Here is a 15,985-nt window from a genome sequence, read left to right as displayed (position 1 = left end):
GGGCTCTAATTCGGACTCTTAACGTGATCAATTTTTCTTAATGAGATGGTTCCTTTTTCTTCTATTTCTTCTTCTTAAACAGTGATCTCAATAGGTCATTTTGGATAGGAACCCAAGTGATTCAGCAGCTTGGTAGACATAAAAGAGCAGCAACAACATTTTGTCCTTTTGTCACAAAAAAACTCAACCATTCTTTCACACCCCTGAGGCTCAATGAGATAGGGTTTCAACTCATTTGTTAAGTTCACCCCCCCCCCCCCCCCCCCCCCCCCCCTAAATCAGAGCAAGTGAAACAGACCACTGTGTTAAGACATCTGCCTATCTTGATCTTCCAGTGCTTTGTGACATTTATCAGTTTCCTCTAGGTTATGCACTACAACAAGTCAAGATCAAAACCAAGTACATGACTGAACCATGTGCGGCAGAATTGAGGACGTGTTACGAAATTGTGGAAATACTGTTAACAACTACTTTTAGTCAAAGAAGCTAAAGCCTGCTAGAATAATTGTTAAATGTGATGAGGTGGCGTAACATGCTAATTATTAATTTTGTTGCATTTGCCTTGTGTCAGCCGATAGCACTTTATCAGTTTGCTTCTGTCCGACTCTCTGTGTTCACATATAGTATTTTAATACAGCCAAATTTCCAACAGACCTCTCAGAGACTGTTTTTCTGCGTCTGTTGTCAGACAATGGATCATGTATAAAATAGTGACTGGCAGACGGTCCGTAGAGACTACACATTAACCAACAGTACCATCCAAGGAATGTCTAAGCTGCTGAAATCCACAGTTAGAAGCAACAGCCTGTCTCAACTATTTGGTCTTTCACACAGCACACATCCTTCATCTGGGTAACGAACTGCTGCTCCTCTGCTGCCCCTCTGCCACTCACTAAACACAATAGAGACAGAATGAGGTGCGTCCCTCACTTGTGGTACTGTACTGGTACCTCTCTTCTTTGGAAATCAGCTAAGATTAATTCGAAGTTGCTCGAGCTGTCGGCAGTCTGAAGATGAGAAACACTGAACCGTTTTTCCCAGTACAGTCAAAACTGCAGTGAATAATGCCAAAGCGATGATTTGATCTGCACAAAGAAACTACACTGATTTTGACGACCTCTAAACCAATTTGGTCATTTGCTGTGATATGGATTTAATTTTCCACTGAATATTTTGTATTTTTCTCCCTTTCAGGCATTAAGATATCACATTGGTCTCCAGGCACCTGTAATGTGCATTTGTGCTGCAGGGGTTTATACTCTGCCTAATGAAAAGTAATGAGATCAAAGTTCTATTAAATGGACTGTTTTTTAACAGCTGATTTCAGTGGTACAGTAGTAATGGTTGTTAGTACATACCCAATCTTGGCCTTCTGCTTGGGCTTGGTGGAGGGTACAATGCAGGCTTTCCGACAAGTCTTCTCTTTCGTCCGTGCCTTGCCGTTTCCTTTGTGCCCGCGGTCTCGGTGGGCCCTGTACTGTGAGGAAGAGCTGGGGAAGCTCTCGGGGCTCATGACCCGGGGGATGTTCTTCTCCCCACGTTGCCGGGCCTTTGCAATAGCCTCTGATATTATCCTATTGGCCTTCTCCTGCTTTTCCTGTGGAGTTGAATCCATCGGATGATGCGTCCTCCGTGGCGTCCTCTTCTCCGATGGGGAGCTTGATGAGGACGAAGACGATGAGGAAGAGGAGGAGGACGATGAGCTGCTCTTCACTGGGGGACTGAGGACCCGCACCTGACTACCAGGACCATTAGCGTTCTTTCGTGGCTGAGGGGAGAGAGAGAAAATGTATTCATAATTAAACCCCTTTTGGGCAATTAAAAACTAAAGGAGAATATCAGACAGAACTCGGTGCAATCAATCAGGTGCCACGTGTGTAGGAACAAATCATGAAACGCCAAGCTACTTTCAGCCCAGTTTCACTGTTTACCTGTAATATTGTATAACATGTAAAACATAATTATAGTTAAAACATTAATAACAAGGATTACTATTTATGGCTGCATCTGAAGCCATTACAATGTCATACAGCTCAGATAACAGGTGACAAAACAAGCAAGTCTTTTGTTCTTTCTGTTTCACTTCCATTTCTCTAAACAATAAGCAGAGCAGGAATACGTCTGAATGTGGGCTTAAAACTGAAATAAGAAATTAAAACCATCCCCTTTATGAAAACAAAACACACCGATACTGCGATGTGACAACCATGACTATCACTGGCCCATTCAGAAAAAACATAACCTTGTGGAGGCCATGTGAACCACTTAGACAGCAGAGCCTCTTGATGTCCCCATCTGAGATGCCAGGAGTGGGGAGAGGACTCGCTTCACTCTGCATGGTGCTCACTTCAACTCTCAGCCTACTCGCCAACTCTACCAGGAGACCCCCAGCATGAGAAAGGTCAGCGTTTCCTCCAAGAACTCATTTGGATCAGGTGGAGAGAGGACTCTGCAACTCTGAAACCACGTCACATGAAAACTCTGAGTCTGATCTAAATGGAATTCTTTTAGGTGGAGCAGGGCTATTCAAAGGTAGTGTAAACACTGGCTCAGTGTAGCAGGTTACAGTGAGCCTTGCAGACATAAATAATCCAGCCTGCCTGATACATGATAATATGTGAATAATAGATGGCGTGACTGCGGTTATGCCTACACAAGCGCCTTGTGGTGGGCCTTGAGCCCAGCGGAGAGGGAACCCATAAATGGATGACCTAATCTAAAAATGTGTTGCGTATGCCGACATGGCCCAGGCGCGGCCAGTTGCTTTTTTCCACACTGCTAGCTAAATAAAGAGAATTAGCTTGAACCTCACCAACAAAGTGGGGGCAGGGAGTTGAATAATCAGCGATTCATTTGGAAGGAAGGGGAGAAAATACACACACACACACACACACACACACACACACACACACACACTCACACACACACACACACACACACAAGAGCTGCATTATGATTTTCACGTGTGCAACACTGCTGAGGCTATTAGGAAGAAATTTACTGGATCATGCTAGAATGTTCTCATTCACATTAATGGTAAACAATTAAAAAAAAAGAGGGGGAGGGGTCGAAAGTAATGCTTAAGTGCGGAAGAACATGAGAGCACATGAAAAAGGTAACAAGAGGAAGAAAAAATTAAAACAGGCATCTATCAGAGAGGGAGGGAGGGGGAGAGAAAAGATAAAATGCACCAAAAGTGAGAGCGCTGCAGCTGTGTAATACATCTATAAATAACTGAAATTACAGCCTGCCAACACTGCAGTGATTTCAATCTCTCTAGCAGCACGTAGTCCCATGAAAACGGTGGGGACCATTACAGCCCATGAAAAGGTAGAGTAAGCTCCATTTGGGCCAGCCAGCTTTCCCTCGCTCTCACCCCCTCATTTCCACATGTAGTGAGCTCTCGGATGACTGACAGCCTCAACTCATGGAGGACACACACACACACACACACACACTCACATCATATACTGTACATAAACTACAGCGCGGGGCAGCTCGCGGACAGTTTCACAGCAGGATGGTAAAGCGTTTTATGGAAAGAATGGAGGGAGGGGGTGGGGGGATGAAAATACTGTAAATCTAGTGTGCCTCAGTGAGGTCTAATACAGCAAAGCAAATGAGTACGGAGGGTAGGAAAAAAAAAAAAGCAGCAATGAGTTCAAGATGGCGGCAGTGCAGCATGAGCCAGTAGCAGAAGAGGTTGTTCAGTTCCTGCCGGCCCCTCCTCCTCCCCCTCGTCCCTCCTCCCTCCCAGCTCTCAGAGCAGCTCACTTACCCTTCCTCTTGGCCTCTTCACTGTAGACATGGTGTTTTTTTTTCCTTCCTCTTTCCTCCCCCTCTCCAACCGGCTAACAAAAGCCTTGCCCTTTCGCCGGGTTTTTTCTCTCTCCGTTGCTCACTCACTCTCTCTTACAAACACACTCACTCTTTCCCTTTCAACAGTCGTTTTCTCTCACTCTTCCTTGAGCCGTGTGTCCCCCCCTCCCCTCCCTCTCTCTCTCCTCGTTTTGCCTCCCCTCCTCCTCCCCGGTCAGCTCTTCTCCTCAGGCAGTGTGAGAGTGCTGGAGCTGTTCCGTCTCCTCCTCCCCCAGCGGGCAGGGCTCAAGAGGAGCGCATGGGAGCTCTCTCTCTCACCCTCGTTTGTCTCTTCACAGGGTGATGAGGGAGCAGCGTTGTGGGCGGTAGAGGAGGTGCGTGGCAGTCCAGGAAGCTCTCATTCTGCTGCTGCGTGCTGCTTTGCTGTCGTCCGGCTTCACCCAAGTCTCCCTCACTATGTGTGTGTGTGTGTCAGAGTTGCCTTCCGCTGCCTCCTCTCTCCTCCCCTCTCATTGATTCCTCTTTCCGCCTGCCTTTCGTGTGCGCTCTCTATGACTTTCTGAGCCTTCTCCCTCTTATTTCTTGTTCTTTCTTGATCTTTACGCTTTGCCGTTTCCCTTCTTGCACTCCTCTTCGTCTTCTTCACCAGCCAGGATAAGGTAGGTTACTCCTTTTATTACACACAAAAAAAAAATGTTTTTGTGTAAGCTTGCCCGTTTGTTTGGCCGGTTGTTTTTTCCTCCTTTTTCCCACTTGTCTTTTTCCTTGTTCTCCCTCGCTGCCCTCCCCTTTCCCTGGCTGGGGCGTGTATGGCGAGCTCGAGATTCTGGCAGGCAGAGCGGTGGAAAATGAAAGCACAAAGCAGCAAAATGCATCAGCATGAATATTAGAGATGTCGTTAAAACCCAGACTCGTTTTTCTCTCTCTCTCCCTTGCTCACTCACTCGCTCTCTCACTCTCTCTCTCTTTGTAAGGAAGTAGGCCAGCAGATGGTGCTAGCAGTTATTACATTAACTTTCACAACTTAACCCCCAAAGTACTGGATTTCTCACACACACCAAAGATTGTCAACATCGCAGCTTGTTTTTTTCTGTCCTCATTTAGGTTACTGCCAGTAACGTGCGGATTTATTTATGGAACAGCGTCGCCCAAGAGAGCTAGATGTACAAACAGATAAACAAAATCCCCAAAGCTAAAAATGTACTCCTGATATAAACAGCGCACAAAGTTGAAGACATTAAGAAATCAACACCAGAGTACAGCAGACCTTCTGATCCCTGACCCCTCTAAACACATGCAGCCTGTGGCGAATTCAAGCACTCGTGAGGTCAAGTCCTGGTCACTCAGCCATGACTTGTGGAAAATTCATTCCAAGAGGGGAAACTGGGATGCCTCCAACATGCAGCTCTTCCCGTGCACTAAAACAGAACTTGGAGGAACGAAACAGCCTTTCAGGGGACTCCTGTCAGCAGGATACAGGGGCCATGTGCATTGGCTGACACATGGTATCGGGAATTATGCTGAGATACACGGCTGGCCCTGAGCCAGGTACAGTGCACTGCACTATCGGGCCAGGTCGGAGTTACTGACAGACACCCCGTCGGCTTTTAAATCTTTATTTACTGTGCACAGCTGAACTGCCGTCTTTCCCAAACACCCTGTACACTTTTCATACAGCTGCAGACACACAGGCTGGTGTGAATCGTCCACTTTGAACAAGACTAAGATCCAGTTTGTTTTTTCACACCATTGTCACCGTCACCGGAGAGAGGAACTGATAGCTGGACCCTACACAAATAACAAATCCAATTTTGGAAATAGCTATAAGCGTTGATTCAACCACATCAGATGATCTGGTGATTAATATAGGACTGATATATATGTAGTAGGGATGGATGACAATCACATGTAGTTGAAAAGACTTTTACAATACACTGTCATTGTGTCTCCTAACAGGTAAAGCTGACCACAGGCTGTTTATTTAAAGAGATTAGCAAATACAACCCAACACACACAGCAAGACAACGTCTGGGATCTGATGCAATTTCTTACGAAGCAAAACAAAAATCTTAACAAGTAAATATCTCCAAGGCACCCTGTCATTGGGTAAATATAAAATGTTGTGTTTGTGCTTCAATGAGAGGAGCCTGGCTGCCAGACAGGACTGAGTGTAAGGGCCATACGTGAGCCCTAAAATGTTATTTTGTATTGCTTTTTTTGTATAAAGCTTATGATAATGAACCCTTAAAATAATCTACCCTATTTGTTATGAGTTTATTCAAGCATGGGCTTCACCACAATATGGCTTTACATTGTATGTTGTAAAAATTACCTAAATAAAACTTCTACTCATCTGACCATCTGGAATGCTGTGGACAGCCTTACTTAATATGTGTACTGTATGTGTTTGTGTGCGTGTGTGTGCAGAGAGGGACATGGGTTTTAAGGTCAGAGAAATGAGCACTGCCTTTATATAGGAATGAAAGCGGCGCTGGGAATTGTCTCTTTTTATAAATGTGGTTCGTGTAGTTTAACATTTAACAGCTTTATATCGCCCACAAAAACACTCATGACTGCTATGTGGGCATAACAATGGCTGTCCTTTCCAAGTGAGTACAGCAGCAGGCATCAAATCCACCTGCCAGGACAGGCCTTGGAGTTTGGACTTTAAAGCAGACCACATGCTTACTGGGAGCTGAGCAACAGCGTCCTCTCCAAGCTAAACAAATCCGCTGTCAGATAATGCCCACCAGGGTACAGCAGCGTGGGGGTGAGCTTTGACTACTCACACATTCATAGTGCAATGGATGTTAAAATTCACAAATTACACCTTAAAAAAAAAAAGATCTAAACTAGTCTCAACATAGTCCCTACTTATCAGTCATAAACAGCCAAAACTAACACAAAATGGTGTCTTTCATCACTGCATCTGCTGTAGATATAGGCTAATGATTCAATGTCTATCATTTACACCAACACAGGATGACCTTTACGCTACTGGGTTGAAAAAATGATTTTGCCTAGAAAGAATGTCATTGTATAAGTTATTTGATGCAAGAAAAGGCAAGAGAAAGACAAGCAAGGTCAGAATAATATGTTATTGAAAGCACAAACACTATGTTGCCATATATGATTGTTGGTAATAAAAACATTTTTTTCTACATGAAAACATTTATTTTGATTGAAAGACGAGAAGCAAAGAGAGAAAAACACTCGACAATAACAGTCAATAACATGCACATGCTTCAACGGTCACATGGCATGAAGCCACAGCTCCTTGGCAACTAAACAGTTAATATGCAAACAAGCCTGGCAGCTCTGTATGAGGGGGAGTGGCTTCCTTTAAGGACAGATGAGGGAGGGGATAGGCAGAGGAGGGGAAGGGAAGGGAAGGGAGGGGAGCGGAGGGGAGGAAGGGGAGGGAAGCAGCAGAGCTGGTGAAAGGAAGCAAGTGAAAAAAAATGTGTGTGTGTGTGGGGGGGGGGGGGGGGGTGGGGGGGGGTGGCGTGTGCAGAGGCACAGGTGTCTGTCTCTGAACACTCCATTACTTCCTCATCAAAGGGCCTGTATTAGCGCGCCACTGCTCTCATTTCTTGCCTGTACCACCGTGAGAGTCTCTGCTAACTCACCATTAGGGAAATGAGAGCTGAAAACTAGCAATGCATTGACTGAAAATGAAAAGATGACTAGCACCATGGTGCTTCACAGTTTCATACAGAGATGAACTCCATTGCTAACTGGAGTCTAATGTCACCTCGTGTTCATAACAACATTATATGAAAAAAAAAAGAGTAATACAATACTACATCTAGATTATCAAAGCAACCATAGTTGTGAGGAACACCAGGTAAGTTTTAGCACATTAGCACACACACGAGCCTGCTGTATATTCCTGAGCAACCTGTTGAATACACATCAATTAATGGTAATCTACAATGGACTGACAACATTATAGTTTCAGACACAAATAACTCACTTTTAAAATATAGTTCAATCAGTAACCAATGATCTAAATCACTGACAGTGATCAAATACAAAAAATGCAAACCTTCATAATTGATTATCAAATTTGTCAAGACATTTTTGGTCATCTAAACTAATAAAATGAATTCATCAAGATCTCCTAAAATGACTCCATTCCCTTCAAAATATCAGCAGTAGCAGAATAAGAACAGTCTGCTTGTCTGATTGTCTGTGAAAGAGCAACCAGAGTTTTCCTCAAGATCAGAATTGATTCGCTCTGATTTGACATCCACAGCTTGAGCTGATTTGCAAGTAATGGATTGAAAGAAAGAAAAGAAAGAAATCAAAGCAAAACATTTGTGAGCAAGTGTTAACAACAAGCTGCTCTTTTCTACAGTCCAACTACAGAGCCAACAAACAAAAACGCTGCTTGATAAACACAGTTGTCATTTTCACCTCTAACCTCAGCTGAATCTTTACCACAATTTCCACACTTCCTTCTTTCTTTGTGATTACTGAAATTACCCCATGGTCTACGGCGTTTCAACAAACACACCACGGATCTCATACCTATGTCTTCATTAATGAAACAGACTGTTAAGTTTAGTAGCAAAAAAATGTTTGACTCTAATTAGGTCTACAGCTACAGGCCAGTTTGCTGCCACGTTGGAGTGTGTGAGGCAGCAGCAGGGTTGATAAATGAAAGGAGACATGATGCACAGCAATGCTTCCTCAACCGGTTAAATACAGCACCATGCATTTAATGATCTTTTATTCAGGGCCGAGAGTAACAGTATCTGGGCTGAGCATGGTGCCCTCTAGAGGAGCTGCTGGAAGTCTAACAGAGCATTATTACTACAATCTGGCCTGCTCCACTGTGACCAGACAGGCATATTGAGCCAGACAGAGGCAGGGGGAAGCAGGGAAGCACAAGCTGAGTGAGCACTACAGATGCAATGTCATTGTAAGAAAACAACAAAAATACATTTTTATATTTTCTTCACATTTATTTACCAGGGCAGATATACATTCACTCCAGAGTGCTACCCTCCATCCTCTATTGTTGCCCACTAACACAAGCAAGGATTTACTGCCGTGCTGCCATGCTCGCGTTGCCTTGTCAGCAGTTCGCACAAAGTTTAGTCAAGTCCGATAACTGTTGTGGACCCAGCCGATACAACATTGCTTGCAGTTTACAATTTCTTTTGTGTGGGGGTCTGTGTAGGCAAACATACACACACACACTAATCTTTAGACCAGGTGAGTTCAATACAACAAATAAATAAACTGGATACAATCAACTCTCTGGTCCAGCTACTGCAGGGCCACGTGTTGCTACTGTGGTCACTGTTACTTTGCCAAGCATCTCCTTTCCAACAGGCTTTAACAAAGACAGCCCATTAGCTCACCATTATGCAGTCAGCTAATTGATTTGAGCTGAAGTTGAGCACAGACAGTCATTCCAGTATGAAGGTAGTTTTGTCTATATATTTTTTTGTACGGACAGACTGACAATCTGTGGGCAAATGTGCAGTCTGGAAACATAAACACCCTCCATATACAAAAAATTAATTTGTTAACTTACTAATATAACTGGCAAAAAATAAATGGATATGTAAATGTTTTCAAATACAGACACTTCTTAAATATGTTCAATTAATTTGCAGTTGGATATAAATCATTTTTGGACATTTATAACATTTTTGATAACAGTCAAATGATAATGTTGACTTAAAGCAGAAGTAAGCGATCCGGTCGTTTTGGCTAATGCTGCGTTCCAGGCAGGCTTTTGAAATCGTAAATTACAGCTTCAAGTCACAACTTACGACTTTTGTAGCGTTCCAGGCAACCCACTCGTGTTTTTCCGACCTGTTTTACCTGTGAAAGTCACTATAACGGCCACTCGTAACTTCCGACCCGTGAACTCGGACCAGATCAAACTGATATGACTTCACAGGTCAGAAAAACACGAGTTACGAGTTGCCTTGAACGCACCATAACAGTCCTCGTCCCTACGTCACCACATTCACGGCGTCCCTTGGCTGCACGTACAGCCCTGCATGCCGTTCTCTCTCCTCATTGGATAAAAACTGTAGGATACGAGAAAAGTTTTCTCCTCGGCTCAGAGCAGAGCAGATTGACTGACAGACCCTTGTTTCGGTCCAAACACTCTATGTAAGTGATTGCCGTCGGAAGATATAACTATTTAAGACTTATATTAACACAAATATATCACTTACTTCTGCTTTAATGGATGTCAGATATGAACTGACATGTCCTGGTATTTGATAGTATGTCTGTTGGTGTCTGTTTCTGTTATGAAATGACAAATCTCAATATAATTGTTATTTGCTGATAATGTAGATTACATTATCATTACCAAACAGGCACCTGTTGCTATGGCAGCAGTAAGACTGAGTGAATGAAAGCAGATGAATGGATTTTACTATGTGATGATGATGAAAATAAAACAAATAGATCGCAACTCTCCAACCTTTAAAGAGATAGCAGGTGTCATCTTTTTAATTTCACGTGGATTATCAGTATGTTTGCACAAATATTATTGAGACAAATCTACCTGCATATTCTTGCTACTGATAAGAAGATTTGAGTGCAAACAGTCCATGTGAAGTGTCACAGAGACAGCATGTTGGACCTGGTCCTAATCTGGTTTGGACAGAAATGAACACTAGGGGGTGACTGTGAGGACAGAGAGCAAAAATGCAAGGGAAAGAGAAAAGCAATCATCATTCTGTGATCTGATTGTCATATGTGGATCAGTTTATTCTAGTTTTAAAACTAGAAACAGTTTCCTCAATTTCACTGAACACACACTAGAAAAATATCCACAGTGTCCAGCAGTGATATTTATATTAACCAGTATTCAGTTATTTCACCTTGTCAAGAATGTCAACAGCACAAAACCTGTATTCTAATAAATTTCCAAATGTTCATATCTCCAGATGCTGCAAACAAGTTAACAACTGAGAAGCATTTTTACTAGTATGACTTACAGTTTGACATTATTCCCTCTCCTCAACTGTCTGTATTGCCACTGGTTATTACCAGTCATCACAACTGCCAAATCTGTAGGTGCTTCCACTTAGTGTTTCTGAAAGCAATGAGCTCAAGTGCAATAGAAGTGTATTTTGCAAAATATCCAATATGTGTACAACATTCACTATGGAGTAGGGATGTCACGATTACGTTTTCACAGTGGTAAAGTTTGGCAGACAGTAACTGGGTTAAATTACGTTAATGTCCATTTACCTAACTGAATTGGTAGGAATTGAAATGTTAGCCTGTCATTTGTTAGAGAAAAAAAAAAAGATTAAAAAAAACTTTAAACATTTGAATACTTAAAACATTTCCCCTGAAGGATTAATAATTGCTCCTATATTCATAGATACTTTAAATATTTTGTTTATATAATTAGTAATGCAATTATATTTTGACAATATTTGATTTTACACATTCATAGTGTTGTAAAAATTATTGAATATAATAATCCTAATAATAGTGATAATCGTGATTATTTCTCTGACAATAATCTTACCAAGAAAATCTATAATCGTGACATCCCTGCTATGGAGGCCTTTTAATTCTTGTTTTGTTGAAGGCCTGATAATAAACACCACACAGCTTTCATGGTGCTCATTTTCCCACTGACCACTGAGAAACAAACTGTTGAGTCTTGGGTTTGAGAGTTGTGCAGAATACAGCGTATAATCTAAGCTTGGCTCCGTGTCAATCGGGCCCAATAACTGATTCTAACTAGGGCATCTGCCCTTCTTGCATCTTTAAGTGTCAGCTCAGAGGGCAGTCACTAAGCAAGATTTAAGGTGATATTTTAAGGGCTAGCACTGTGTGCATGCACTGGCGAGCATGAGCCAAAGTGAGAGCAAGAGGCCATCCATCCACAGAGGGACACCCTTCACAGTTTAAAGCCAATTCCCATGTTCTACATGCAGTATCAGCAGTGCCAATGTGGATCCTTTCCTATTCAAACACACTTTACCACTCAAAAATACCAGGTCTCTTTTGGGTGAAATGAAAATACTAGCACACCTTCAATCTGTACAGCTATCACACAGTGAAAAATAATGCTCAACGAGGATATGTAAATTGTGATGATTCTGTCTCCGAATCAGAAATTACTCTGATGAGTAGGCTGCAATATGATCATAACTAATAGAGAAGATAGTCTACAGAAATGAGAGCCACATTATAACAGGCTTGTAATATGTATTGTCTCTATTTTAAATAAATAAACTTAAATTGTAATATACTGAAATTATCCTTTAAAGTATGGGGTCTCCTCAACCAGACATACAAGATAACATAAAGTATTTGTTTATTCCTTTGACATGAGCCTCAGGTAACTTGGACTTAAAGGCAGCACAGGTGGCTCCCAAAATTTTTTTGCATATTAGACTGCACATGGTTCATATATTTTACATGATGTGTCATCAACAAAATTGTAAAGCTTCTTTGTTAAGCCTGTTTTTTTTTTGTTTTTTTTACCAGTGGTTGTTTTGAGCTGCTCTCTAAATCAGAGATGGCACAGCAAGTCAGGCACCAGGCAGTGAAGTGAAGCTGAACTGTGCAAAACAAGCCGGATGATGCCATTCATTAATGGGAACATCGGTGCAAACTGAAGAGTGGAGCTGAGAGGAGGTCCCTCAGGATGTGAAAGAGAGAGAGAGAGAGCTGGACAGAGACAGAGAGGGAGGGATGAGGAAGAGGGGAATTCAGCAAGGGGCTTACTGCCAGACCTTTACAACTCCTTCATTATTGAAGCAGTGCAAAGGGAGAGCAGGGCCAATGCCTGTGTAAAGAGAACACACACAGAGACAGCTACGTACAATCGCACACAAGAGATACAGAGCAGGTGTGTAGTCAACCTGCAGCCTTCAGGAATTGATGAAGTATAAGGATCTTTTTTTCCCCCCCGTGCTCTGAATTCTACCTCCTGCTTAGTTTAAAGTAGATGTCTGTGGAGTCAATCTGCACTGGAATGGTAGAGGCCAGAAACAGACTTCCAACACAAAAGAGAAGATAATTAGTTGGATCACCTCAACTCTGTATAAAGGCAATTTTGCGAAAGAATAAGAAAATTACTGATCTAGAAATGTGAGTTGGAAGGCTTGTGTTAGGAATGTTGCATTCAATCACACACATTTAGATAATAGACATTTATCCTAAAACAGGGGGATAGGTGATAAGATACATGCACAAATTTCACAAGGATTGGGTTATGTGACTATCCAAAGCTGCATTGAGGAACAAAAGTATAGACTTACTAGACCAATTTGCTTGCTGAAAAATACTGGCAAAACAAACAAGGAGTCTGATTATTATGAAAAGTTAAGTGTCAGTGTTTGATCATTTCACTGACACAAGCAGAGACAGACACTGTACTCTGCAACAGTTTGGTGTTAAGACAGCCAGCTGTCAGAGGCTGGCTGGATTGTTTCAGGATTCTTAAATTGCTGCATTTCATCCAATTGATGCTGTAAATATGATACAATAAATGAAAAGTAGAGCAAATCATCATGACAGTCAGAGTGGCTGCTGGTCTGTGAGACACAGCAGACCAAGATCAGCAAGTGATGACAATGATATATCTTGATGAAAAATATATAAATATTGTTTATCAAAAAAAGCAACTTTGTTTGGAAGCAGGACCATAAAAAATCCTTCAAATTTCTGTCAATACAATAAAAATCTGTGGATGAGGACAAAAAGAGGCTGTATTAAACCCCAGATATGCAGTATGTGGTACTTTGGAAACTTACTTTTCTACCATTTTTATCATTACTTCATAGTTTCAGTTCTTCAGGAAATAGCCATTTAAGTCATTAACATTATCATGATGGCTGATTGCAGGAGAGGGAAGACGGAACTGTTGAAACACATGCAGACAGTAAAACGTTTTTTCAACCATTTTTTAAAAAATCTTTTTTTTAGATTCTTGTTTATTTTTATACAATTCAAAACTGAAAGGGACAACGAGGAGTTTCTATTTGATTATAAAAAAGTCTCACGTTAATGTGGATGAATCTACGCTACCCACACTTGTTAATGGGCCCATTTTCGATAAATATATTGTTTTGTCTCTATCGTTATTTTGTTATTATTAGTGGTGGCGGAGATGCTGGGCGAGCCGACCAGCGTTTCCTTACTTTCGGTTTCGTGGCGAGTCATGGGAATAACGCAGCCGAATCACCGTTTATGGTCGGAACTACGACGGTATGTGATCGTCTTTGAACCTCTGATTTTAATTATTGATGAATGAAAACATGAGTCCGTCTTGCGCCGGTCAAAGAATTTCACGGTGCACGCGGAGGCTCATAAATGTAGTGTGAAAACGCTTCGCTTTTCCAAAACTCCTCATTGTCCCTTTAACTACTTCACCACGGCACCTACAATTTGGTCCCATGCTGTGCAATGGAAACATTAATTCCAATCATATCTTTTAATGAAAACTGATCGATGATGATCAGAGGGCTTGTAATCATGGCATCACTAGTTATAAAACAGAGGGTGACTGATAAACTCCTAAAGTCAGAAAATAACCTTTTTGGGATGATATCCTACAATGGAAAATATCAAATGGGAGTACTTCATAAGCACTGGGGGAATTGAAATAAGAGAGACCAATACACACACATCACTTTTCGTCAAATTTTAACAGGCCCCAATGAGTTCATCTTTCTCAGATTTATGCTGCAACAACAATGGCATTACAATTAAATTGGAGGGAATGCATTCCTCAGACAAGGGAGGGTATTCTAAATGACTGATTTCCTCGTAACCTTAGGTTACACCAGTTTGACCTTGTCCGTCATGCTTCTCCTTTCACATTGTTATCAATAATTGGAAGTATATGTGTGGGTATCAACTACTCCACATACCTAAAGACATGATGCGTAATGTGAATGTGTAGCCTATGTGTGGTGGTTGTTTTTATTTGATTGACTGGTTGATTCAGATTATTTTAAGCATTAAAGCAGAAGTAAGCGATCCGGTCGTTTTGGCTAATGCTGCGTTCCAGGTAGGCTTTTGAAACCGTAAATTACAGCTTCAAGTCACAACTTACGACTTTGTAGCGTTGTAGCTTTGTAGCGGCAACACACTTGTGTTTTTCCGACCTGTTTTACCTGTGAAAGTCACTATAACGGCCACTCGTAACTTCCGACCCGTGAACTCGTACCAGATTGAACTGGTACGACTTCACAGGTCGGAAAAACACGAGTTACGAGTTTCCTTGAACGCACCATAACAGTCCTCGTCCCTACGTCACCACATTCACGGCGTCCCTTGGCTGCACACACAGCCCTGCATGCCGTTCTCTCTCCTCATTGGATAAAAACTGTAGGATACGATAAATGTTTTCTCCTCGGCTCAGAGCAGAGCAGAGTGACTGACAGACCCGTGTTTCGGTCCAAACACTCTATGTAAGTGATTGCTGTCGGAAGATATAACTATTTAAGACTTATATTAACACAAATATATCACTTACTTCTGCTTTAAGAATAGAATAGGAAAAAAATAACTTAATGGTTGGATAGTTGACCATTTGTTTTTAGTACATACCCATCATGTCCTCTCATTGGTGCATTACAGAGTATTGCTTCATTACTCATTTCTGACCCCCTTTCCTCTCATTTGGCAATGGAGGGACTTCAGGTAAGAATAATGCACTCTCACTGGATGTGAGGATGGTCTATCAGTATTGACAATCTCATTGGCACTCAAAATTTGATGCAAAGTGGTGTGTATAGCTCTCTGTAGTATATCTCTGCAGCCCCTCCTTCCCAAGAAATTTTGTCAAACACAAAGTTTTTGTGAACCTGTTTGACAGTTCCATAGCATGTCTCACTACACAATGAGTAACATACAATAACAAAGTCTCGTCTTACAACGCTGGAGTCCATGGCAACTAGCTAATGACTTCCTAATGACACAAACCTGTTTGCTGAACCTACAAATCAGTAACCAGTCAGCCAATCGTCATCTCTGTGAACAGCATGACCAACATTAGGTTCTGTCAAAGTCAAACTGTGGCACAGACCACCGTGAGTAAACGGAAACAGAAAGACAGATTTAAGGTTCCCCTAACTTTAACTACAGCTAGATTTATTAAAGCTTTACTTAATATTAAGATGTTTTACTTCAAGATTCTCACCGACAGTCTCTT

At 41.9% G+C, this 15,985-nt stretch overlaps 1 protein-coding gene across 6 annotated transcripts in view; it reads right to left on the bottom strand.

Moving 5' to 3' along the window:
- Window positions 1–15,985, bottom strand: part of chd9 (chromodomain helicase DNA binding protein 9) — a 70,669-nt gene that overhangs the window by 44,369 nt on the left and 10,315 nt on the right. For 5 of the 6 annotated variants that reach the window (XM_084000567.1, XM_084000568.1, XM_084000569.1 and 2 more), the window contains exon 3: window positions 1,359–1,768. In XM_084000567.1, coding sequence (XP_083856693.1) covers window positions 1,359–1,768 — 410 coding nt within the window. Of the gene's footprint in view, window positions 1–1,358; window positions 1,769–3,778; window positions 5,500–15,985 lie in introns of those variants that run through there. The other variant, XM_084000570.1, reaches the window with a different exon arrangement.

Source organism: Trachurus trachurus, assembly GCF_905171665.1.
Source record: "Trachurus trachurus genome assembly, chromosome: 3".
In the NCBI taxonomy this organism is placed as follows: Eukaryota; Metazoa; Chordata; class Actinopteri; order Carangiformes; family Carangidae; genus Trachurus; species Trachurus trachurus.
The sequence above is the reverse complement of the archived record's forward strand: the minus strand, read 5'-3'. Positions and strand labels throughout refer to the sequence as shown.